Genomic DNA, 26,917 nt, shown 5'->3' with positions numbered 1-26,917 from the left:
CTTCTGGGGGCAGATTTCCCTTCCTCCTCCTTGGGTTTGTCCCCTTTATTACATGATGCCTGAGGAAAGAGCCAATGGAAAGAGATGTAGAAAGAGATGGAGAGGTATATTCAGTGCCCAGAATAGGAAACTGGTTTGGAATTAATATTTGCCATGAAAAAAAAAAACAGCCCCCAATACTTATTACTTATACATATTGCATAATTAGGCTATTAGGGACATATCAGTAAATGAGCAGTCCTGGTGCTTGCTCTCATGGAACTGAGATTCCCCAAGTGAGCAAATCCCCCACTGGATGATTGGGAACTACCTTAGTGCCCCTACAGGCCACCAGTCCCTCCTCACCTGTGGGTCACTCCCCATGGGAACAATGTTCCCTTACTCTGGCCTTGAAACTAAGTCCTGGTGCCCAGGGCCAGTAACACCAGGGGGAAGGTGGTATCATTTCTCTCTCCTCTAAATTATCTTTTTCTTAAAAATTTGGTTTGGGGTGTGTACTTTTAAAGGTCAGAGGCAGAAGGCTGAGGGGACCTCGGATTTGCGCTCTGTGTTCTGGGGTGTTCTCTCTAGCACTATGAAGGGCACCAGGATGGTTGGAGTTCTAAGAAGGGGACAGGGCACTGATGAATTTGCTACCTATTTCATTACAGTCCTTGCCTATTTCATGGGCTGTATTTTGAATCCTTCCAGTTCCGTGGCTTTTGAAATATTCCTGCAACACCAAAATATACCCATGGATGAGGATCTCTCTTCGTCTTAAGTAAACTTTCTATCAAAGTATCACATACATATAGGAAAGTTCACACTTTGTACATGTACAGCTTGATGAACTTTTCCTAAGAGAAGTTACCCATGTTCCTATATCAAGCACCTCGGTCAGGGACAAGACCCTCAGTTTGCCAGAAGCCACCTTTGTTCCCCACTCTGCTCCCCACCATAAGTAACACTGTCTAGACTTCAAATGCCATAGACTAGCATTGCTTGTTCTTGAGCTGTTTTTATAAAGAGAATTACACAGTGTGTACTTTGTGTGTCTGCCTTCCCTCAAAGGTATGTGTATGTTTAATCCACTTGGAGTTTATTTTGGTATAGGGTGTTAGGTAGTATTCTAATTTCATTGTTTTACATGTAGCTGTCCAGTTTTTCCAGCACCACTTATTGAAGAGGCTGTCTTTTCTCCATTAGAGGAAAACATAGGAAAAACACTCTTTGACATAAACCACAGCAAGATCTTTTTTGACCCACCTCCCAGAGTAATGAAATAAAAGCAAAAATAAACCAGTGGGAATTAATTAAACTTAAAAGCTTTTGCACAGCAAAGGAAACCACAAACAAGACGAAAAGACAACCCTCAGAATGGGAGAAAATATTTGTAAATGAAACGACAGACAAAGGATTAATCTCCAAAATATACAAACAGCTCATGGAGCTCAATAGCAAAAAAAACAAACAGTCCGGTTAAAAAATGGGCAGAAGACCTAAATAGCCATTTCACCAAGGAGGACATACAGATGGCCAAGAGGCACATGAAAAGATGCTCAGCATCACTAATTATTAGAGAAATGCGAATCAAAACTACAATGAGGTATCACTCACGCCGGTCAGAATGGCCATTATTTAAAAATCTAGAACCAATAAATGCTGGGAGGGGTGTGGTGAAAAGGGAATCCTCCTGCATTGTTGGTAGGAATGTAAATTGATATAACCACTATGAAAAACAGTATGGAGCTTCCTTAAAAAACTAAAAATAGACCTACCATACGACCCAGCAATCCCACTACTGGGCATATACCCTGAGAAAACCGTAATTCAAAAAGAGTCATGTACCGCAATGTTCATTGCAGCTCTATTTACAATAGCCAGGACATGGAAGCAACCTAAGTGTCCATCAACAGAAGAATGGATAAAGAAGATGTGGCACATATATACAATGGAATATTACTCAGCCATAAAAAGAAATGAAACTGAGTTATTTGTAGTGAGGTGGATGGACCTAGAGTCTGTCATACAGAGTGAAGTAAGTCAGAAAGAGAAAAAAAATACCATATGCTAACGTGTATATAAGGAATCTTAAGAAAAAAAAAGGTACTGATGAACCTAGTTGCAGGGCAGGAATAAAGAGGTAGACATAGAGGGGCTTCCCTGGTGGCGCAGTGGTTGAAATCTGCCTGCTAATGCAGGGGACACGGGTTCGAGCCCTGGTCTGGGAGGATCCCACATGCCGCGGAGCAACTGGGCCCGTGAGCCACAACTACTGAGCCTGCACCTCTGGAGCCTGTGCTCCGCAACAAGAGAGGCCGCGATAATGAGAGGCCCGTGCACAGTGATGAAGAGTGGCCCCCGCTTGCCACAACTGGAGAAAGCCCTCGCACAGAAACAAAGACCCAACACAGCAAAAATAAATAAATAAAATTAATAACTCCTACCCCCAACATTTAAAGAAAAAGAGGTAGACATAGAGAATAGACTTGAGGACTTGGGGTGGAAGGGGAAAGCTGGGGCAAAGTGAGAGTAGCATCGACATACATACACTACTGAATGTAAAATAGTTGGTTGGTAGGAAGCAGCAGCATAACACAGGGAGATCAGCTCGGTGCTTTGTGATGACCTAGAGGGGTGGTATAGGGAGGACGGGAGGGAGGCTCAAGAGGGAGGGGATTTGGGGACATGTGTATCCATATGGCTGGTTCGCTTTGTTGTGCAACAGAAACTAACAGTATTGTGAAGCAATTATACTCCAATAAAGATCTATTAAAAAAAAAAGATAAGTGTGTGAAATCCAGCCACATTTTGCAAGACAGTTTGTTCATTCTCATTGCTGTATAGTATTCCTTTGGAGGAATATATTACAATTTGTATATCTGTTCCACTTTTAATGCTCATTTGGGGTTTTTCCAGTGTGCGTTTCTTCTGAATAGAGCTCCTACGAGTAACCTTGTATTTGTCTTCTGGCGAAAAGGCGTATGCGTTTCCATAGGGTGTATCCCTGGCAGCTTTTTTTTTTTTTTTTTTCTTTTTGTTGTTGCGGTACGCGGTCTTCTCACTGTTGTGGCCTCTTCCGTTGCGGAGCACAGGCTCCAGACGCGCAGGCTCAGCGGCCATGGCTCACGGGCCCAGCTGCTCCGCGGCATGTGGGATCCTCCCGGACCAGGGCACGAACCCATGTCCCCTGCATCGGCAGGCAGACTCCCAACCACTGCGCCACCAGGGAAGCCCACCCCTGGCAGCTTTTTAAGATTTTGTCAAACATCTAAGGAAGCGGTTAGACCATTTCCACCCCCACCAGCAGGGTGAGAGTTCCAGTGGCTCCATGTCTTTGTTGGCTGTCACTCGCTATAATCAGTCTCTTTCATTTTAGCCTTTCTAGAGGCTGAGTAGGGGTGTCTCATTGTGGTTTACATCTGCCTTTCTCCACGAATCAGTGAAGTGGAACGCCTTTTCCTAAGGGTATCGGCCACTTGAATCCTTGATCAAGAGTCTTGCCCCTTCCCTGTTCATCTCTCTGTGCTCTTTGCCCAAGAACAAAGCATGAAGCCTGGCTTTTAGTCTGTCCTCAATTATCTCCTCCTCTTCTGATTAGTTTCTGGCATTTTGTCCCACATCTTGGCAGCATGATAAAATGAGAGGGGAAGAGCTGAATGGAGCGTGAGAAGATCTGGGTCCTAAGATGCTCCCCAGTTCTTCCGCTCTCTGGGTGACACTTCTTCACCTTTAAGAAGAGAGAGGTAGCTCAGAGATTGTTATTAAGGTCACTTCTAGCTCTGCTGCTGGTGGAAAATACTCTGCCAGTAAGAATGTGCAGGAAGTGACTTAGGGACTGACTCAGATTGGAGGCTATTTCCAGACGCAGGGCTCCTTCTAGCTCAGCAGCAACGGCCCGCCCCCAAGACCCTGGTTTAATCGTTCTCCTCACACACTCCCCTTCCTGACAGGACTCGAGGGCCCCGCAGAACCAGTGGAGCTGTCCTTTTTCATTGCTGCCGTGGCCATTTCCTTGTATGGCTCCCCTGCCCCCTCATGCCTTCCCCTCAATGAAGGTCACCAGACTCCCTCCCAGCTGGAGATCCAAATGTAAGCTGATGTGACACAATCTTTGCACTTATCCGAAGGTCTCAGGATCTATTAAACACAACGACAACAAAACCATCTACCCCTGGAATTGACACGTGGGCGGCAGCTTGGCTGCAAACTGGTAACCTGCCCATGTTTTTCAGTCTAGCACAGGGAGTTGGGACATACGGACTTTTCCCTTTAAAGCCCAGGATGCTGTCGTGTTCCGTTACCATTATCCCCCAACCCCTAGTGCACTTGGCGTGGTGTGACACCCCTAATGCCAGAGAGAAACAGGGCTGGTAGGCCTGGCTTGATGAGGCCCAAGGAGTCTCAGGGCACCTTTGGCAATTCCTTAGTGAAAGGCTGAACCTTGTGGTAAGTGCCTAGAATGAGAATAATCACACCTTATATTTACGGGAGACTTTCCAAAGCACTCTCACATCCCTTACCCGTGATGTCCTCAGTAGCCCTATGGGTGAAGGGGCCATTGTCATTTCACAGCAGAGGAAACAGAGGCCCAGGCAAGGCAGCTGGTTGGCTAAGTGGCAGAGTAGGTCTTCTCGCCATGTGAGCCCTGAGAGAAGTCATCTCTGCCACTTACCAGCTGGTCCTTGGGCAAGTTACTCAACTCCCAAGCCTCAGTTTCCTCATCTTTAAAATGGGAATAATAACGGTACCCAGGATTACTGTGAGGGTGAGCAAATCCATAATCCATGTCAAATGCTGAGCCCAGTCTTTAACCCCTAGTAAGCACTCAGTGACTGTTTGTTAGCTGTGGTCGTGAGCCGTCCAGCATTAGCACTCAGACCCTGGGGCCTTTTCACTGCTCCGCAGCTGTGGGGAAAAGCAGGTCCGAGAGGCGGGCAGAGAGGGTGACCCAAACCAGGACAAAGGGGCGATGTGAGTAAGTTTGGAGAGGTCCTGGCTTGGCGCCTTGTCCCACAACTCTGAGTTGGCGTGCACTCCAAGAGCAGGGCGGGCAGGGGTGGAAGTTGTGCAGAGAGCATCCTGCCTCATCCTTGGCTCTCAGCACCGAACACTTCACGTGCCTGAATGTCAGACTTACTTTGGAAACTAGAACACAAAATAAGCCATGAGGCAACTGCAATGCCGCGTCTGGTGAAATTTGCATTTTTCAGATACCGGGGATAGACGCCAAGGCCAGCAGAGGGAGTGATTTAAGGGCTGGGGTCCAGGAAGTACAAAATGTGTTTGACAAGAGATGAAAAGAGCAGAGAGGAGATGACAGCTGTGGGTGGGATAAGCTGTGGGAAGGAAGCTGCCCGTGCAGCTGTGGTGACAGACAGTGGGATGGAGCGACGTGAGCCCCGGGGACCAAGGACAGCGGGGAAAACTCACTGAGGAATGTGTGACGTGACAGAAGAAGGGCTGTGCTGGGGGACCCGGGGAGTCACGTGGCAGCTGGGCTTCCATCTGGACTGACAAGTGGCATGATCAGCAACGGCCCCTTGTGGGGTCCTTAGTGTCCTGGATGTAGGAAGAGGAGCCACTTACATTGGACTGAAGCATAGCGTATCTGACAGCTCTCACGTCTGCCCTCACCTCACCCTCCCAGTGACCCTGCAGCCGGACCATGCATCGTTACCTCTGTTCCCTGTTTTCCTACTTCTCCCTGTCACTCCTTGATTCATCATATGGACACATCATTTTTTCCTTACTCCAGGCTGTGCCGAGCCTGCCTGTCGAGACATCAAGTACCCAGTATGCTCTCACGTCTCCATGCCAGGGCAAGCCCACTCTTCACCCTGTGACCCAAGCCAGACCCTTGGCGTCCCCTCCTCTCTCACCCTCACTTTGTTGGGTCTGCCTCCTACATAGCTCCTGGTCCCTGCCCTTGCTCCCTGCTCACAGCTCTCTCCTCTGCCTGGGTGACCGCAGCAGCCCTCAGCCGCCCTCCCACTGGGCACCCTCCACACCTCCTCCATGGAGAGCATCCCAAATGCCGGTGCATTGCTCCCCATCCAAACCCTGCAAAGCTGCCAGCCCACCCCAGCCGAGCCCAGGCTTGCAGCTGCCTGACTGTGCACAAGGGTTCATTCATGCCTTCTCATCTTCGCTGCTCTCTCTGCTTGGGATGCTCTCTCCCCTTTCAGGAACGCGGGTTGGTTGGGTCCCCACTCCAGGAAGACATTTTGCCCCCTCAGGCTAAGTAGGGCAGTACCTCCTACTCGCTCACCTCTGAGCAGCACCCTTTACCCCGAGTTTCAAGCTTTCCCTCTCCCCTCCTTGAGCGACAGGGCAGGGATGCTGACTTACATTTGCACCTCCCTCCAGAGCTCCACACAGTGCCTGGCACTCAGACACTTCATCAGTGTCAGCAGATGACTGATGGATTCAAAGAGCACCCCACTGGATTCATTCTCAGACAATCTACTGAAAACGTCAGGGTTTGCAAGTGCAGGCGTGGGAATGAATCCTCAGAACAGAGGGAGAAAAATCACGGGAAATTTAAAACGACATTCACTCAACAAAGAATTCTCTGTGTTACCACATAAATCCAGGACCATAATCAGCCAACATTTATTGATCAAGCTAGTCCCCTGACACGTGGTAGGCACCTTACATATGTTCTCTCAGTTAAGCCTCATGACAACTTTGCTGTGATCCTGGGTTTAGAGGTGAGGAAAGTGACTGCAGTCGGTTGAGTAACTGGCCCACGGGAACATTAAGCAGGAGAAACGTGGCCGCTGCCCACAGAGAAGATAGCACAGCCATGCAGGAGGGGCAGGGAGTCCAGGGAGCCCATGAGAAGTGCAGTGGAGGAGCTGACCTGGGCTAAGCATTGCACAAAAGTTACACTGAGGCAGCCCTAGAAAGGACGGTGGCTGGATGGGGAGGTGTGTGGAGGTTGTGGCTCAGGCATGACCAAGGAGGCGTGGACTGGTTAGCAGGGCTAGAAGGTTCAGGCAAGAGAACCGTGGGGCAGAGCTGAAGGGTTAACACGATGGTGGGGGACTTGAGATGTGGCCAAGGTTTAGCTTAGGTAACGACGGAAGGTAGGGAGAGTTACGTGTGTGAAGCAGGGTGTTAGGGAGATTAATGTGGAAGGTGGGGGGAGGAATGAGATGAGGAGTAGTCAGAAGGCCATTGTAGTCCCACAGATCAAGGGGTTGGGCCAGGCTTGGGCAGATGGAAGTGAGAGTAAAGAGAGGGGATGGAGGCAGAATTTGGTACAGGACTGACTCGGGGATGGGCCGACAGTCTAGAAGGATTCAGGCGGGCATGGGAGGTCTTGGCTTTTTATCTCCCCAGCTCAGACCTTCCACAGGGGCCCACCATTATGAGTCCCCTAGAGAAGAAGAGACATTGGATGCTTGGCCCTCAACCAGACCATTCTGGCGCTCAGTGTGCTGGGTCTGACCACATGCCTGGAGTCACTAGGCTACAGGTCTTATCTCAGCTGCTTCAGTTTGAGGAACATTTCCCCCTTCAGGTAAAGGAAGGGAATGACTCTTCTCTGATCCTTTAGCTGCAAAGTCTGAGAAGTATCAGGACACAGCTCAGGGAAGATCAAGGGGAGACATCCTTCCTTAGCAGGCGAGGGACACCCAGACTTGTGATTTTCCATCTTTCCAGAACCTTCCAGCATGCAGACTTCAAGAGCAAAAACAGAGAGAAAGGTCAACATGAAACAGAGTTTTGCAAACGAGTGTGTTGGCTGACCATCTAGGGTCATTCTAGTGGAGTGTGAGAGCTGAGTTGGGAACCAGACCGTCTGGTGTGACATCGAGACTCTGCTGCTTAGTGACCATGACCTCACGGTCGTCTCCACGACGAACGAGGAGGTCTCAGCGCACCTACCTCAGGGAATGATTGTGCAGATTTATAGCTCTTGGAAGAATACCTGAGACGTAGGGTTCAATAAATGTTATCTATTGTTACTATTGTGTAATGTGATTCAAGCAGGACTAAAATAAGACTTGGAGGAGCCCTAGTCTCAGACGCTAAGGAATCTTTTTCAGGAAACATTTCAAAAATAAGCCTTGGCCTACCTCCACACTTCCTGGTCCTGGCTAGACTCTGCATTTGCCTTTTGAGAACATTCTCCCCTGCACACACACATGCACACACACGGGCACACAGCTGCCATCAGGGTAGTGCTTGGTACCAACTAACCCAGGTCCTGGCAGCATCCCAAGAGAAGCCTCTTTGCAGCTTCCTGAGAGCAGCTGATCTTTCTGGAGAAAAGGCGCTGCTACTTCCCTGTGGTTTCCACCAAACCTCAGTGTTCCAGTCACTTCAAAGGGGCTGAGTTGTCTGGAAAAACACAGTGGTGCAGAACGGAGCCATGGTCATTTCTAGGAGGTCTAAATGTGGCCAGAGGCGTCTGCATTCGCCAAGTAGGTGTGCGTTCCGAGCCCAGATTGCGCGTGACAGCTTGGACAACAGAAGTGCGTGAGGAGATACGTTGGGGCTAGAGACTGGAAAAATCATACCAAGTCATAGCGTCAGCAGCACCAAGAACAGAGCTGGAGCTGCTGCTTCCAGAGCAAAGCGTGGAGATGTCTTGTCTTCTGCGTTTAGCATCCGTGCTGTCTGTGGAGGGTGGACATAGGTGCATCATAATTTAGTGGGACAAACCCTTGAACTGTACTTTCAGATGCCATTTGGTGAATTAGTGCAGATCTGATCTGTGGAGTTGGGGAAAAGGGGAGATGCTGAGGGAGATTTTCTTAAAGTTTAATTTTACGATTTATAACGCTTTTCGTGATTCTGAGGTTGTGGCCTTTTTGAGTGTTTAAACACCCTTTCTTTTATGAAATAACAATGATGCTAGATGGTGAGAGTTTTAAAATAAAATTTTGCTGCAAAAGAAAATGTTGCAAACCTCGTAATCTTCTCTATATTTTTAAAAAATTTTATTTTACTCATATGAAAGAACCCAATATCTAGAAACTATTGTCTGACACTAATGTTGAAATTTTAAATTAGATTATATATAAGCTAGGTTCAGTAATGACCTAGGACAACGATGTCTAATAGAAATAGATGTAAGCCATGTATGTAATTTAAATTTTTCTAATAGTCACATTTTAAAAAGTAAAATTTTTTTAAAGACTTTTTTTTATGTGGGCCATTTTTTAAAGTCTTTATTGAATTTGTTACAATATTGCTTCTGTTTTTATGGCTTTTTTGGTTTTTTGACCACGAGGCATGTGGGATACTAGCTCCCCAACCAGGGATCAAACCCGTACCCCCTGCATTGGAAGGCGAAGTCTTAACCACTGGATCTCCAGGGAAGTCCCTAAAGATTAAAAATTTTTAAGTGAAATCAGTTTTAATAATATGTATTATTAACCCGATACACCCCAAATTATCATTTTGACATAAAATAAGGTAAAAAAATTACTGATGAGGTAGCTTGCGTTTTTTATCAGTCTGAAATCCTGTGTGTATTTCACACTTACAGCATATCTCTATCCTGATACATCTCAAATGCTCAATAGCCACAGGTGGCTCGTGGCTACCACATGGGACAGCACAGGTCTGGGAGAAAAGGGCATCTGAGTCATAGTCTGGCAGTCTTTTAAGCTAGGATTCGGTCTCTCCCCTCCCACGTGAGGAAGCATTGTTCATCGCTGGGACTTCAGTGAACAAGGGGAACATCCCAGCTTTTTAAACATAGCTGAGTTTTCAGTGCAACAGAGAATGCATCAGACCTGTCCACAGGCACCAGATGACTGTCCCAGAAGTTCTCCCAGGACAGCCTTAGCCCAAGGCTCCCCATTCTCCCCACATGGTACCCTTCTCAGTTTGGGTAACTCGTTTGGACTCCTCTGTGTGACTGACCTTAGCACATCACTCAGCTTACAGCTCTGCAGCTTCCACGCGCTGGTGCCACCTGTCACTTGGCAAGGGACGTTTTCTCCTCTGGCTTTGCCCCCATGGAAGCCTCACCTGCTTCCTCCCCCATTCACTCATCCACTCATTATTCAGATGTTTATCGTACCTATACTATGTTTAGTCGCTGTGCCAGGGACTGAGGTTATAACTACGAATAAGTCCTGGCTTCATTGCAGCTAAGAGTCAGCAGAAGAGATGGAGAGTTCCCAATGCTTGGTAATAAACCACAGTGATGGGGTGAGTGCAGGGTCCTAGGGGAGCACAATAGAAAAGACTTGGAGATCAAGAAATGCTTCCGAGGGGAAGTACCTTCCAAGCCAGGATTAGAAGAGGAAAAAATAGCCAGGCCTTGGAAGAGAGGAGAGTGCCTTTCAGACACGTGGGAGGGAGGGCAGCGCCTGCTGAGGTCCAGAGGGGAAAGAGCAGGTGAGGCAGAACGTGGCTGGAAGTTGGAGGATGTGAAGAGAGGAGTCACAGGTGATGCCGGGTCACCGAGGATGGTAAGCGGTGATTAGGGGTTTCAACTTTATTTTGTGAGCAGTTGGGCAGTGTTGAAACATGTTAAAAATTTGCAGTTTGGAATGATCATTGTAGCTGCAGCATGCAGGAGAGATTGGAAGGGGATAAAGCCAGCTAGGAAGCGGCTGCAGTAATCCAGCAAAGACATGATGGGAATAGAGAGAAACAGCCAGATTGAGAGATACGTAAGAAGGATTGATAGGACTAGGTTTAGGGAGGCTGGTGTCAGGGACGGAGAGGCAGGATTCGAGAATACCTCTTGGGTTTGGGCACATGGTAGATGGTGAGCTGGGGAACACGGAAGGGTCGGCAGGCTTGGGCGAAGTATGAGAGGCAGAGGGTGGCTGAAGAGGTCATCTCGTGGGGACATCCAAGAGAAGATGCTCATCAGATTAAGGTTAGGGTTGGGATCATCAGCAAACAGATGGGAAATTGAAGGCTTGGAAACAAGTAAAATAATCTAGAGGGAAGGAAGACTGAGGAGAGAATGGCTTAGGAGAGAATTTTCGAAAGGAGCACCAGAATTTAAGAGGAGGGAAAGAAAAGGAAAACCAAGAAACAGCCTAAGAAGAGGAGAACCATGCTAGGGTGATTCTACCAAAGCCAAGGGCAAGATCCAAACATTTAATGAGATGTATGACCCTCAATATTAACTACTACAGAGATGACAAGCAAGGAAAAGACTGAAAATTTTCTATTAGATTTAGCAACATAGAGAAGTAATAGGGACCTTGGTGGGAATATTTTGAGGGGGTAAAAGGGCACTGGAAAGCAGAGGTGGCCAGTAACCCTATGTGGACTGGGGCCTGGGGCTTCTCTAAACCATCCGACAGGGCCCCCCAAGCCTGAGTGCTTTAAGGAAGTAGCAAGTTCAATAGCCAAGAACTAGGAGATCTTAGCTTGGCCACTGCCAAGCAGGGTGAACGTGACAGGTCAGTTTGCTCACCGTTCTGGGCCTCAGTTTGCACATCTTTAAAAAAGGAGGGAGCTGGAAGCAATGCTTTTAAAACCTGTGTGTTACAAAATTCTGTTTTTGGTAGGATGTTAAGTGGTAGGCTTGATACAATATATATATATCCTGTGAATATGTGAGTTCCCATGCTATGTGAAGGATCTTAGGGCAGGGTTTGAGGTCAAAGCTCGGTAAACAGGGCGCTAGCGCAAGTCTCAGAACCTTTAACGTGTTCGCGTGCGTGGGTGGATCACCAAAAAGTTAATCTAGTAGTTTCCCGGTATTTCTCATGTGCCAAACTTACTTGACTCCTGTAGACTTTATTCAGAGCATGCGTAAGCTTCTCCTGGAGATGCAGTCCAGCAGCTCACAATGTAGGGACTGACGAACCAGGGGAGCTCTGTGGCCCATTCCAGTCCAGTATTGCAGCAGCCCAGGAGTTTGTATGGAGCCAGAGAGGGGAAGGTCTCCCAGCTACTCTGGGCTGCGAAAGAGTGGCAGAGACTGAGGCTTTGGCGGCCTCCAGACAACATGGCCCCTTCCATCCTAGTGTACCGCTCTCCAGTTAGCTTTGCAGCATGTCAGCAAGAACCCTTGGGGCATTGGTACATCGCCAGGAAGATGAGCTTGCGGAGCCTGCAATTAATAACGATGGTGGAAGTGCCCTAGAATTGTCAAGATGTAGGTTGTCTTAGAAATGTGATGCTACTGGAAGTAGGTGGCTAAGAAAACCAGAGGGTTCTCCGAGGAGCAAGAAGTGAACTGCAGACCCCGAGCTGGCCTGACAGATAGATTCAACCAAGAACATGGTGATGGTTGGTACAGGGAATGCATTTGTTGGCCTAAATAGGCCCAGCCTGAGACCAAGGGCTCTGCCAAATGGCCTCGTGTTCATGGAGTGGAGGGATGTCTGTGTTACCATCTAGGTCAGCCTTTCTTTACTGGACTTCTTCAAGTGAATCAAGCCTTAAAGCCCTATGACATCCATTATATGAGATGAATTAACTTCTCCTCTGTGCGTGTGGAAGGGTACTAGTTATGCACCATCCACGGGAGAAGTGAGAAGAGAGTCTCTCAACAATTTTCTATGTGTTTGATTCATATTAAGAAGCCCTAAGGGAGCTGAATCTTTAAAGACTGGAACAAACCCCAAAGGTACCCCTGAAGAACTTCCCTCTGTACGTTGTGGCCACAGGAATCCTATACCTAGCAACATCTTGATGCCAACAGAGCATGAATGAAGTGGGAGCTCTGGAGCTCTGCGCTGGGAGAACCGTGATGCCTTTGCATAGCTCTTCCACCAAGTACCCGAGAGAATTTACCTTTGACCCCAGGGCAGTGAGAAATCCTGGTGGACTCGGGTTTTCAGGAGCTAAGGGTCTGTTGCTGCATAACAAATTACCATGAAACTTAGTGGCTTAAAATAATGTTTATCATCTCACAGTTTCTGTGGGTCAGGAATTCAGGCATGGCCAAGATGGGTCCTTTCCTTCAGGGTCTCTCACAGGCAGTGTTCAAGGTGTCAGCTGGGGTTGCAGGCATCTCAGGGCACGTCTCAGGGGGAACTCTCTTCCAAGTTCACTGACATGGTTGTTGGCAGGATTCAGTCCCTCACAGGCTATGGACCAGAGGCCGCTTTCAGTGCTTTGCCATGTGGGGCTCCCCATCATGGCAGCTTGCTTCAGCAAAACATACAAGCGAAAAAGATGGAAGTCACTGTCTTTTGTGACCTAATCACAAATGTGACATCCCATCACTTTAGCTGTAGTCTGTTCCTTAGAAGCAAGACACCAGGTTTAGTCCACACTCAAGGCTAAGAGATTACACAAGGAGGTGGGTGCTGGGGGCCTTCATCTGCCCACCAAGAGCTCAACCAAGTTCCTAAGCAGTTCAATTCCCTGCCCTGGCCCACTTATCCCCTTCCCAGGATACTAGAATTTAATAACATGCTCAGCGGGGACTTCCCTGACAGTCCAGTGGTTAAGACTTCACCTTCCAGCGCAGGGGGTGCGGGTTCGATCCCTGGTCGGGGAGCTAAGATCCCACGTGCCTTGCGGCCAAAAAGCCAAAACGTAAAACAGAAGCAGTAGTGTAACAAATTCGATAAAGACGTTTAAAAAATGGTCCACATCAGAAAACAGTCTTTAAAAGAAAAATAACATGCTCAGCAATTCAAAATGTAGCCGTGTCATGGAATAGCAGATCTCCCTGTTATCTTAAGTGTCTTTTATGAGACGCAGGATTTCCATAACGCTAAGTGAGGGTGACTTGAGGCAAGAAGTAGGAGCAGTATATGTTTATGTGGATGAACCAATTAATCTGCATGTGAAATCCCAGTGAAGTTGACACGAACTAAAAATTTCATGCCTTACAGTGTATAGTGTTGCCCATGAAATGAGATTAAAAGGAATTTCTGGTTTTACAGCTGTCATACTTTTTATACTGCTCGTGTTTTTCTCCTCTAAAGAGTCAAGTTTGGACCTAGGGGTCAATTACAGATTTGGCGTTTTATAGTTTTCAGTCATCTTCCTTTTCCGCATAGCTGAGAGCAGGCTTCCTTGCACAGAACTGAGCTGGGAAATGTATTAGGTATTCTCGGTCCCTGTCCTGAGGGAGCTGACACTCTGGAAAGGTCACTGGGCCAAGAGCTTTTCCCCTCTCGTCCTTTCTTCCTCACACACTTCAGCTTTGGGGGGGGTGTTGGTGGCAGGAAAATGGGGAGGAGATGTGGTCTCCCTGGGACCTCTTCTGGGCTATAGTGGAGGACACAGGGGGACAGAGACGGAAGCGGGGACCAAGGAAAGGCTGTGCCACCCACCTGCAGGGAATCCAGGTGGTCACTGCCTTGGGGACAGTGTTCTCCCAGGAAACTAGCCCTACGTACCCCCGCTTCACAGCTTATGCCTGTTTCCCTTGGCCTTTGCAGATGTAGAGTTCAGGCAAATGGCACACGTGGAGAAGATAACCCCTTCGTTTTCTATGTCTGGTCTGGCCTCTGGAGCGGGCTCTGGACCTGTGGGAATCGGAGAGACAAACTGCAGCTTTCTGCTTAAAAACAGGTTCACGCGCCTCCCAGGGCCTCGTTGAAATCACCCTGTGCCCACCCTTTCAGGCTCCATCTGGGCGTAAGTGGGAGCCCCTGTTAGGATGTTCCTGTGGCGGCTCAGCCAGCAGTGTCCCAGTCTTTCTGTCACTACCCAGGAGCGGCAGGCAGCCTGTCCCTCCCTGCTGGGTTCTAGAGCTTGGTAGAAGCTGCTCCTTGGGGGTGGTGATCGAGTGTGAGCCCAGGGGTCCACATGGTGTGCAGGGCCCATAATGCACCTAGGGGACAGACGGCAGCTAGGGATACCCTGATGCCTGGAATGGTGCTGGCACGGAGAGGTGGTGGCTTGGTGACAAGGATATGCAGCAGGCCTGGGCTCACTAGCTGCAGTGAGTTACTTAACCTCCCTGCGCCCCAGTCTTCTCCTGAGTGAATCCATTAAACGGTGCACCCTCCCAAAGGGCTATCTGTGAACCTTAAATATGCGAGGTGCTCAGGACAGCGCCTGGCAGCAGGGGTCACTAAGTAGTCGTATGGGAACATGTGTATGTGTGTAACTGATTCACTTTGTTATAAAGCGGAAACTAACACACCATTGTAAAGCAATTATACTCCAATAACGATGTTAAAAAAAACCTTCCCTGAGGTGTGGATAATTTCATCAAGGAAGTCACTGCCCAGCTCCCAAGTGGCAAAGGGTTGGCCCAGTGTGTCCCACCCCAGGCCTGATTTCCACTGTGTCATGCTGCATATTTGCGTGACCTTTCCCCTTTCTCTAACTGCCCTCAGCCTCCCCTCTGGGGTGCCAGAGCCCCGCTTCGAGAGTTTGCCTCCTAGACACAGAGCCATTGTCAGTTCTGGACATTTTAGGGATAATTATTATGCTGTACTCTCTGCTTCCAAGTCACTGGGTCTGCCTCTCCATCACTCCCTCCTGTTTTCACACTCGAGAATAAAATCCCAAATGTTTCTAATTTTTTTTTTTTTGCGGTACGCGGGCCTCTCACTGTTGTGTCCTCTCCCGTCGCGGAGCACAGGCTCCGGACGCGCAGGCTCAGCGGCCGTGGCTCACGGGCCCAGCCGCTCCGCGGCACGTGGGATCTTCCCGGACCGGGGCACGAACCCGCGTCCCCTGCATCGGCAGGCGGACTCTCAACCACTGCGCCACCAGGGAAGCCCCCAAATGTTTCTGATTTATGACCTCATCTTTTCTCCCTGCTGCCCAGTGCTAAATGGGGGTGGTGATCATCATAACACTCTGTTTACGGGCTGCTGCCAGTTTAATGAGCTTGTGCAGTAAATAAAAGGCACGTGCACAGCATTGCAGTTCCGTGATAACTGACGGCCATCCTCACTTGGGGTGTTTCTAAATCCGCGCTTGGCACCTGTTCAGGTGCAGGGATGAGGCGGGGTAGGCAGCAGAGCAGCGATTGGCTGGTGGAGAGATGGAATAGAGATGGAAGAGGAAGCTGTGACCCCGTGCCAGGGGTTAGCATCTCAGAACACCTCTCTGGAAGCATCCTCAGACAATAAATGACACTGAACACTCAAGAAGTGGATGGTTAGGAAGCACTGTGAGGCCCACCTGAACTTGGAGAAATTAAGTCAGTTGAATCTTTCTTTAAGAAATGAAACGTCAACAAGGAAACTACAGGTGGAGAAGCAGCTCAGAGGAGCGCGCATCATGCAGGAGCTGCTGTGGCGATCAGGACGGCAGCCCAGGGCTGGCATCTGTCTCTGCACACAGCGGTGGTCCCGCCCTTCCTGCTGGTTGCACCCTCACACCCATCTTTCCTGCTTGCTAGCTCTTCTCTCCAGTAAAACCCCTGAATCTTTAATAAATTACAAACATGTTTCTCGTCCATCTGCCGGCGCCAGATCTCAGTGTTGGCAGCTTTTTCCGTTTCCCTGATGCCCCTAATAGATCTTGCCGTTTGATGAATCTTTTAGATCCTCTCACAGGAAGCCCACGCACATTCTGAGTCCCCACGGTGGCCTGTTTTAAGGATTTTTCCTGGCCCCTTGGCCTTGTTGCTGTCAGTGCCCAGGGCTCGCGTCCAAGCGGGACTGCAGCCCCCCTGGGCCTTGAAGGGCAGGTGGCTCATGCGCAGGGCTTGGGGAGGTGGGCCCTGTCCCCTTGGGCTCCTGTGCCTTAACCAGGTTGAGTTCACAGTGGATGCTAGGGACAACTACCACATTAGAAGTCACGGAACCTGGACGCAGCTCATCTCGGCCGCTCACCAGGTGTGTGAGCTTGAGTGAGATCCTGAGCCGCAGTTGCTCTCATCTGTGGAGTAGAGGTTCTCAGAGGCTGCTGTGAGGGTCCGAGGAGACGGAGGATGAGTCCAGGCACCATGAGCTGAGAGCAGGGGCAGGAGGAAGACGGTGCTGAGTGCCGGGAGCCGGGAGCCGGGATGCCCGTTCCTCAGAGCTGTGATGCACCGCCTCCTGCCGGCCTGCCCTCCCTTGGGCCTGTGCACACAGGAGGCGCTTATGGGATTTCTGCCTAGCCTCGAGGAAGAGCCCCTGTCCTTTATCCTGCAGGAGCAGGAGGCTGGAGGGGGCTGAGCCCCAGGAGCAAAGCAGCCCAGGCGCCAATGAATGCCTGTTGGGCCAAGTTCTGCCCACTTTAGGAGGTTGGACTGGGTCACCTCCAAGCCCCTTCCTTCCTTGGCTGAACTCTGAGTTTGTAGTTCCTGTCCAAAAGCATTGAACATTGCCTGGAGGCAATATTACTATTACGATAATAATTCTCACCACCATTTACTCAGCAGCTATGAAACACCACGTGTTTTGCCTGTATTCTCTGCAATCTCCACAGACAAGCCTGAAAGGGAGGTATTTGTCCTCAGTTTACAGGTGACAACACCGAGGCTCAGAGAAGGTAAAGGACGTGCCCGGGGGCACAGGATTCACATTGACGTCACAGCCCAGGTTCCTTTCTCTAACACTGATGCTCTCTTTGCTCTCTTTACCGCCTCTTGCCTCCCAGTGCCCCTCACCCGCTGTCAGACAGGGCACAACCACTCACTAAGGATGCCTCTCCAGCCTGTACGAGATCTGGCTCCACCCAGCGGGAGGAGGAGTCTGCAGATTTAAACGTGATGTTAAAAATAATGATAGGGCTTCCCCGGTGGCGCAGTGGTTGAGAGTCCGCCTGCCGATGCAGGGGGCACGGGTTCGTGCCTCAGTCCGGGAGGATCCCACATGCCGCGGAGCGGCCGGGCCCGTGAGGCATGGCCGCTGAGCCTGCGCGTCCGGAGCCTGTGCTCCGCAACGGGAGAGGCCACAGCGGGGAGAGGCTTGCGTACCGCAAAAAGAAAAATAATAATAATAGTAATGATAGTCACTATTTGTCAAGCATCTGTTATTACCTAACATATTAATAATTTAGGGGAAAAATCTACAAGTTAAAAGTTGCTGTCTCCACTTTCCAGATGAAGATACTGAGTCTTGGAAAAGTGAATGTGGATGTCCAGCCGCACAGTTGAGCCTCAGCTGCAGGGTGGCCTTCACGGCCTTTCGTTCAAATCAACCATGCTTATTGCACGTCAGCTACGATCAAAGCTTCCGATTACTGATGCTCTGGGAACATTTAGCAGGAGAGCCTTGGGCCCAAGCTCTGTTTTACAGATGAACAGACAGCAGCCTGCAGAGGTGGGTGGTTCACCCACCGTCTCGCAGCTGGTCAGTGGTATCCAGACCCCTGGGCCAGTATTCTGCCAACTGCCTCACTGGGCATCCGGCCTGCGGGTCCAGAGCCATGCTGTGAGGGGGATGCTGTGCCCTGTTCGCGTCCATCTATCCCTATCTCACCCTGTGAGATCCAGCACCTCCTCCTCCATGAAGCCTTCTTCACATTCACCCCGCCCCCGGGCAGAGGTCCGCTTCCCTCTGCTCTCCCAGCGCCACATGCATGCTGCTGCGTCACTGTGCGGCCATACTCCTGCCTCCCAGCTGGATGCCTCCGAGGCAGGAAAAGGAGCCCCGTCCCCAAAAGCTCTCTAAGCGGGTAACTCGCAGTACCTCCTGCACCAACTTGCCCCCGAATAGCTTACCTCATAAAAGCTGGGATTTGGGATCCCATCACCGCCCAGGGTGTGGAATGGGACGCCGTCTCCAGCGCGGTGCCCAGGCCTGACCCTCAGCGCAGCCCTGGCAGCACGGCCTTCTCAGTCATCATGCTCGTCTGTCTTCTCTCCCCGTCTCTGATGGAGACAGGGAGGTTCTGCCAACTTCTCTGCTTTATCGCCTTCCTATAAGGAGACAGATGATTATCCTTCCACTCCCTGACATTCCCCTCATTCCTCTTGGTGCTGACAATGCTCACTGCCGCCTACCCCTCTGCCTGGGTCCCTCCCAGCCCCTCCTTGCCCGCCATGGACCCTGCAGCACACCAATCGAGGGACCCCCCCGCCCCAAGTCCACCTCTGCCAGCCCCCTGCCCTCCTCCCTCCCCACTGCTCCCAGCTTAGACTCAGGTCTGAATCCAAAGGTAGGCAAGTCCAAGGCCTCTTCTCACTAGGGGCCATTTCAAGGCATTTTCCTCCTCTTTTATAATGGTTATTTAATGAACAACAAATCACCCCCAAACTTTAGTGGCTTAAAACAACAGGAATCATTGATTGTCCTTATGGTCTCTGTGAGGTAGGAGTTCAGAACATCTTGGCTGGGCAGTTCAGGCTTGGAGCTGCTAGAGCCGCCATCATCTGGAGGCTTGACTAGAGCTGGTGGACCCACTTCCAGAGGAGCTCGTTCCTGTGTCTGGCAAGTTGGTGCCGGCTGTGGGCAGGAGACCTTAGTTCCAACACACGTCAGCGTCACTCCACAGGGCTGCTTGAGTGTCCTCACAGCATGGCAGCTGGCTTCCCTCCAAGTGGCCAAGGCAGAGTCTTCGGCGCTTTTATGATTTAGCCTTAGAAGTCACATACTGTCACTTCCATCATTTTCTATTAGTCCTATAAGCTAGCCCTGATTCAGTGAGGGACAGAACTATATACCTCCCCTTTTAAAAGCATAAAAGGCTAAGTCATCAGCTGACCTAGGAATGCATTTCCTGAATTTCTTTCTCTCTTTCTCCATGAATGGGCATCTGATATACTTATCTCTTGTTCTAGGGACATGGAGATAGACAAGGGTCCTTCCCTAGAGGAACTCATAGTCAAGTGGGGGAGATAGTCCATCTTGAGAAGTGCCAGGAGAGAGATATGTACAAAATTTGGGGAGCACAAAGCACAGGTCATTACCTATCTGGGGGAGTATGGAACGCCTTTGCAGACAAGAGATATTTGCTCTGGATCTTGAAGGATGAGTAGGCGTTCAGCAGGTGGAGAAAAGAGAAAGGACACTGCTCCATGCAGAGGTAATAGTGAGAGCAGCGGCAGAAAGTTATGGCAGCATATGAAGTTGCAATTGTGGAAGGTCTTGAAGGCTGTGATAGGGAGTTTGGACTTTCTGTATCAGGAGCCACTGAAGGCTTCAGGCCAGAGGAACACCTGGGCAGAGCTTTGTGGTAGACTGGACATGACTGGCAGGGACAGAGGGTGGAGGCAAGATGACTGGTCAGGAAACTGCCGCAGGAATCCCCCAGAGGAGTAAAGACTCTCTGAGCTGGGCCCGTGGGGACTAGAAAGGAGAGGTGGGTTCAGGGGGTGGGGATTTATTAGTAGGTGGAGCTGACGTGATGTGGTGAGAAGTTGTCTCTGTGGGGGGAGCACAGGCAGGTCTGAAGGTCATGACCAGCCTTTCCACTGTCTCTTCTCCTGGGGCCTTCCTTTCCCAATTCTTGGCTCCTTGTGGCTGACCCATCCCAGTCTGTACTCAGGTCCTGAGCACAACAGCCCTGCCTGTCTATGTAAGTCCTCTTATTCAGGGTTTGCTCTTGTAGGAAAAAGTGTTCAGAATTATTAGGGAGGCCAAAGGGTCGTCATGCCCATTGGCCTAGGATTGAGGTTCTTCAGTGTTTCAGGCCACAGACTTCTTTGAGAATCTACTGAAAGCTATGAACCATCTTCCCAGGGAAGAGAATAAAAACACATTTGTGTATACAAGTTTGCAAACAATGTCAGAGGGCTCACAGCCTCCTTGAAGTCCATCCTTGGGTCTCTGGACCCCAAGTTAAAAGCCCCAAGAAAGCCCCAAGCCTAGGAAGAAATTAGAAAATAAGGAGAGGAAATGTTTGACTCACCAAACATCTGTTCTTTACTTCCTCGTTTAATACCCCTGGAACAGCGAGAAACAGGAGGCAGCATTTACCCAGGATCGCCCCTGGTGGCCCCAGCCTCACTTGGTGGGTTTATTTCCATTATTATAGTAATTTTCGGGCTGCGGGCTACAATTTTCACTTGCAGTGAGGTATTAAGTTGATATTACCCCACCTGTAATTGTCATACAAAATGATCCTGGACATGGGGAAGTGAATGCTTTTTCAAGACGGGGTTTTCCTACGAATGCTGGGTTTTAGGGCTCTGCCTCTTTAAATATGCAGGATTTCGGTGTGTGCGGCCGGAAGTCAGAGGTCAGGGTGGTGTGGTGGGGTGGAGCTGCTGGCCCAGAACATAGTGAGGCCTTGGCAGGCTGGGATGGACACAGACTGGGCAGCAGAGCCCAAGGCTCGGGGGTGGGCTTATGTGGCTACCAGGAACTATGTGCTGTAACCCAGGCACGCGGCAAATCCCGCATTTATGTTCTGTACGTCAACTTAATTCGACTCCAAGCCCAAGTTCCCCCGAGTTGGTGGGAGATTCAGCTCTAATCATTCTCGGAGCTTCCTGGGCTCCCCCGTAGGGCCAGGTGAGGCCCTGGGGTCTTACACAGTGCTGTGCAGCTGGAGGGGGCCCCACCAGACACCAGGCATCTGTCCACGCCAGTGATGCCCTTGGTTCCAGCCCTTGAGATCTGCTTCGTCTCTAAAGGTCTTCTTGTCCCGCTGCCTTGCCTTCCCCAGATGCACCCTGCTGGGGTACTGCGCGGACCTCCCTCCCACCAGCATCATCATCACCTTCCACAACGAGGCCCGCTCCACCCTGCTCAGAACCATCCGCAGGTAAGAGCTCTCCCGTCTGTCAGCCTTCCAGGCTGGTGCTTGGTGAGGGCATGTCTGCCCACGTGGGGAGGGGGACCAGTTCAAGTGTTTCTAAGTACCTGCCAGGCACTGTTCAGGACACTCCACATGTATCTGCTAGTAGTCACTCCTCACGCTCCTATGAGGGCGGCTATTATCCCATTATACAGGAGGAAAGATAGAGGCCTGAGGCATTGGGTTACTTATAGAAGGTCACTGGAAGTCATAGAGGACTTGGTCCCAGAGCACGTGCCCTTAACCACTGCGTAGACTGCCTCTAGAACATGAGTTCTCATTTCCACAGCTGATGAGGAAGCCGGGGCCCCGAGAGGCTGAGTACATCCTCCACCCCCAGCATCAGTCTGGGATTAGAACTCGGGTCTGCCAAGAGCATCCAAGAGAGACTCCTTGCCTTCCAGGCTGACCTCTTCTCCTCCTTGGAGGAGTCTTCTGATGCCACGCACCTCCATCCCCCTCAACACATGCGCACACGCGCGCGCACACACACACACACACACACACACACTCACACACACACACACACCCATCAGGGCCTTCTTCTGGGCTGCTTCTCTGCACATCTCTACTCTAGCACTTAATGCATTTTTCCCAGATGTAATCCTCAATGAACTCCTGACGGGTAAGGCCTGTATCTTATTCATGTCTTACCTAACCTCCCTGTGGCATAATAATTAGTCCTACGGCAAAGAGCTGCTTTGGTTAATTCAGGTAAAGGACTGAGACTGTACTGGCACAGAGCAGCCATCCCTGTATCTGCACAGCTAGTGAGCTCTGAAAAGAAAAGAGGCTCTGGGGTACCTAAAACGGCACCAAACTTGGAGTCTGAAGACCTGGGTCAAGTCCCCACCCTACCACTTCCTTGTGACCTTGGATAGGTCATTAGCCACATCTATAAAGAGGGTGATAGAAAGGTCTTTCATGTTTCAAGTTCTATCACATTTCCCACAAGAAGACATTACCCTGGAACATTTGGGGGCCATTATAATGTGGGGACCCCAGGTCCCCCATGCTTTCCTTACACTATGTTTTTGTTCTCAGGGGCACTTCAGCTGCTGCCCTCAGACTCACCCCTCTCAGCTCTAAGACATATTTCTCGTTCTCTTCCTGCTGCTTCTCCGTGTCTTTATAACAGTAATAATGGTACTTTATGATAATAATATTAACATGTTAAATGTATGCTGAGCTTTTTTTGCGGTACGCAGACCTCTCATTGTTGTGGCCTCTCCCGTTGCGGAGCACAGGCTCCAGACGCGCAGGCTCAGGAGCCATGGCTCACGGGCCCAGCCGCTCCGCGGCATGTGGGATCTTCCAGGACCGGGGCACGAACCCGTGTCCCCTGCATCGGCAGGTGGACTCCCAACCACTGTACCACCAGGGAAGCCCCACAGAACACATTTTATTTCTCACTTCAGTTGGAGCCCCATAGAACCTTGTGAAGTCCAGGTGCACGTAGTGAACGGAGGCCAAGTCCACAGAGCTGGGAAGCACAGGAGCCAGGATTCGGGTTTCTGACTTCCTGGGTGGAAGTGGGGAGCAGTAGGGGTGCAGCCCCAGCGCCTCTGTCTTCCCCCAAGGCCCTGATGCCCTGCACTCTGAAGGGGACTTGGGGCCCATCGACGTGATGCTCTTCAGAAGGCGCCGTGAAGTGCCAGACTGTACCCCCAGTTCTGCTGGGTGCTTTGCTGAGAGAGCTCAGGACCTCTTTCCTGCCTCTCAGGAACTTCAGTGTGAGCCAGGGGCCTGGCTCAGACCCAAGTGTGATGAATGAAAACATCAGAATTAGGGCCCGAGAGCCAGGTATGACCAGACGGGCAGTAACATCATTAGCAGGCAGGGCGGAAGTGAATTTTAGGGGTGGAGGCAAGAAGATTACTTCTAGGAAATTCCGTGGCCAGGTGTCATTTGCCTTGGGAGTCCGTACCTCCCTTTTACTCCCTATCCTGTTGCACAAATAAATCGCTAGCCACTGAGAGAGAATTGAATGAAGACCACTTCCTATCTCACTTTTGTTGATGAAAGGATCTTTTCTAAGGCGTCTTTTCATCTTTAACTTTCTAGAATTCTCATGGCTTTGCTGCCAGGCTCTGGCAAGGGAAGGATGCTCGAGGAACTGGGAAGGACCGAGTTGCCCTCTCGTCCCTCCCATGCAGCGCCTGGCCAGGCCTTGGTCCCTCTGCCCATCCCTGCCCAAGCTCCTGCATTAGCCGGGGATGGGGGGTGGGGGAAGGCACACATGGGGGCGCTCAGAGCCAGGCAGAGGCACGATGTAGTGGGTGATGCGGGGAGGGGGAGAGAGTCACAGCCTTGATGCGATCGGGGACTTTTCTCACCTAAGGACTGAGAAAAGCCCTGAAGAATGGTTTGTCTTGACTGGTATTGCCACGAGACCCTGTGCCTGTGTGAGGCCCAGGGCCGCCCCCTTCTTTTGGAGCATCCTCCGGCCCCCTGCCTCCCAGGGGGGCTCCGGAGCATGCTGACTGGCCAGTTTATATCTTGAATCTCCTTGCTGTGGCTTTTGCTAATAGCCTAGATTTAGAGGAGAAGTCTCTCAGATTCAGGTGGTTAAGAAATTGGACCCTGGGGCCAGATTTGCCCACTCTGCCCTTACCAGCTGTGTGACCTTGGGCACCTCCTTCACCTCTCTGCCTCAGTTTCCTTTTCTGCCAAACAAGGAATACTGGTAATAACTGCCTCACCTGATTGTGGAGAGGAGGGAATGACTTCAGGTAGGTGAAGGCCTTGGAACGGCGCCTGGCACAGAGTGAGCCTGGGTAGGGACAGCAGGTGCCATGAGGCACCCCCAGCCTGGGTAGGCAGCAGGGTTCTGATGCTGTGACTCTCAAGCTTGAGCAGACATCAGAATCCCCTGGAGGGCTCGTTAAAACATGGTTTCTTGGGCCCCATCCCCACGTATTCCAACTCAGTAGGTCTAGAGTGGGGCCCAAGACTTTGCATTTCTAACAGGTCCCCAGGTGATACTGATCCTGCTGGTGCTGGGATCACATGTTGAGAACCAGTATCGCCATCATTGTCAGTCCTCAGATTCCGGGAGCAGCTGCTGGGCACCAGGCAGGGTGCTAAGCTCCTTTTCTGTGGCTGAGGCAGTGTGCTGACAGTTCAGTACTTCCTGAAGCTCTCCGGGCAGTGAATGGCAGATCCGCAGACACAGCACTCGAACCCAAGTCGGTCTGACTCCAGAACGACTAAACTCAACTGTCAACCGGCCCCAGGTCTTCATTCAACCGGTAGTTATGGAACGTCTGGTAAACGCTGCCTGCCTATAGCCCCGTGCAGTTCTCAAAGCAATTTCAAATACATTTCCTCATTTCATACACACAATAACCTGTGAAGTAGGTCAAGTGTTAACATCACCTGCCTTTGCAAGGAAGATGTAATTACAGATGGAAATGAAGGCTGGGACCTTCCCGGTGTCTTGCTCAGGATCACATCGTAGTGGATGGTAGAGGCTGCCTGGCCTCCCACGCTGCTGTACCTGCCATCTCTCAGGGGGCTCCAGGGGGCCCCATGGTTAGGGCGCGGCGGGCAGAAGGTGTAGACGCTGCCGGCAGCCGCCCTCTGGCAGAGAGCGAGCTGTGGATAGGAGACTCAGTTCTAGGATAATTCCCAGGACGAGCGTGACCCCCGATGCGCCCATGAGGCGAGCACTCACTCCCCTGCGAGGCTGTGAAAAGAAAGGGCTCAGAACAGTGCAGTGGGGGTGAAGCAAGGAAAAAGCCGGGCCCTGGAGGAAAGGGAGGGTCGGCTTGGCTGTAGAGGGACTGGTGAGCTGTCCTGGCAGAGAACTGGTGAGACCAAAGGAGGGAGATGGAAGCCACCAGGGTCCAGGGGATGAGGGTGGGGTGTGCAGAAGAGAGGACCCAGGGGGACCATCTGGGCTGAGCCAGGTCCCCTGGGCTGGACTTGACCTGCCTCCTTCTCCAGCCACCCCAGGCGCCCAGAGCACCTGCCCATCTCAGGCCCTCCCAGCCCCGAGTCACTTTTTCGGTGCCCCTACCATCACTCCAATTGCTCTGTTTAGAGGAGCAAAAACCAGCCAGGTGTCACTAGGAAATGGTGTAATTAGCACTTACCGCTGACGATTTCATTCTTTTTCATTTTTTCTTCTTTTTTAAACCCTGGACATTTTTTATTCGCTAATCATCTCTCAGTTCAACCAGCACAGAGCTGCACGCGATTTACCTTTTGATGTTCACAGAAGACAACTCTTGAATTTCAAAGAGCCGGCAGGGATTTGGGGAGATCGCGTGCAGAAGCTACAGCCGTAATCAAACCTCATTAGAGGGTATTCTTCCAGCAACTTTTTCCTCTCTCTCAGCCTCGCTCTCCCCATCCCACTCTGATTAGAGGGCTGGTTGTTGGGTTTGGTGTGTTTCCTTTCGGATGATTGTGGCGAGGGTTCCCTCCCACCACCTCCTGCCCGCCCTGTCCCCACCTCCCAACAGCGGGCTCAGGGCTTGGGGTCGGGGTTCCTCTCTCCCCCTCACACTAGTTGCCATGGTGAGAACTACGGTTTCATGAATAAAGGTAGCTCCAGGCGAAGTTCTCCTCCTGGAAAGCCTCTGCATCCTGCTTAGAAAGGACAGCTCACCAGAAACAGGGCTCAGGTGCGCACATGCCTCCGCCAGCGCCCATCTGAAGCCCGTCCTCAATACACGCAGGGCGCTGGGTGCCCCACGGTGGGTGGTGTGGCCCGGGAATGTTTCTGAGGAACCGTGCAGTTTGGCATGTTCAGGAGAAGCAGGATCCAACCATCTCAGGCCTGAAACCCAGAATGAACCCAGAAACCTAACCTTGCCCTGTGGGTACAGATCCACAGCACAGGAGAGGAAATGAAGTCAATTCAAAAATCACCACTGATGAGCAGAACAGTAATACTTGCTACACTTTTTATCACTGTTATCAGCAGACACTGTGCTAAATGTTTTAGAAACGTTCTCCTTTAATTCTCCCAACAGCCCTGTGAGTGATAGGTGCTATTATTATCCCTGTTACACAGATGGGAATACTTCACTGCACAGAGCAGTAAAGCAACCTGCCCAAGGTTACACAGCCTGTAGTAAGTAGCTCCTAGACCACAAGCTTCTCACAGAGCTCACATCTCCTTTGATCCTCATCATACACCCAGCGCCCAGCACATAGTAGGTGTGCACTAAATGGAGTGAATGGTCATGGGCCAAGGCACAGCTGGACTCTGGCAGTACAGACGGTAGCTTGACACGGCCCCTACCGCCGGGGAGGTGGCCATTTTGATGGGCCAACAAAACCAGCCCTTGGAGTCAGGCTGGTGTGAGAGCCGCAGGAAGCTTCACATACGAACAGCTGAGGGACCCCAGAGGAGGAAGCAGTTCATTCTCACTAAGTGGCTTGGAAAGGCGCTAGA

At 50.7% G+C, this 26,917-nt stretch overlaps 1 protein-coding gene across 2 annotated transcripts in view; it reads left to right on the top strand.

Annotated features, from left to right (window-relative positions):
* The window catches only part of GALNT14 (polypeptide N-acetylgalactosaminyltransferase 14), a 215,586-nt gene that overhangs the window by 139,557 nt on the left and 49,112 nt on the right, over window positions 1–26,917 (top strand). For both annotated transcript variants that reach the window (XM_024731533.1, XM_024731534.1), the window contains exon 3: window positions 21,379–21,477. In XM_024731533.1, coding sequence (XP_024587301.1) covers window positions 21,379–21,477 — 99 coding nt within the window. The remainder of the gene's footprint in view (window positions 1–21,378; window positions 21,478–26,917) is intronic.

The sequence above is a fragment of the Neophocaena asiaeorientalis genome, unplaced genomic scaffold, assembly GCF_003031525.2.
Source record: "Neophocaena asiaeorientalis asiaeorientalis breed wild unplaced genomic scaffold, Neophocaena_asiaeorientalis_V1.1 scaffold689, whole genome shotgun sequence".
NCBI classification, from domain to species: domain Eukaryota; kingdom Metazoa; phylum Chordata; class Mammalia; order Artiodactyla; family Phocoenidae; genus Neophocaena; species Neophocaena asiaeorientalis.
Note: the sequence above shows the minus strand (reverse complement) of the source record. Positions and strands in the feature narration are given on the sequence as shown.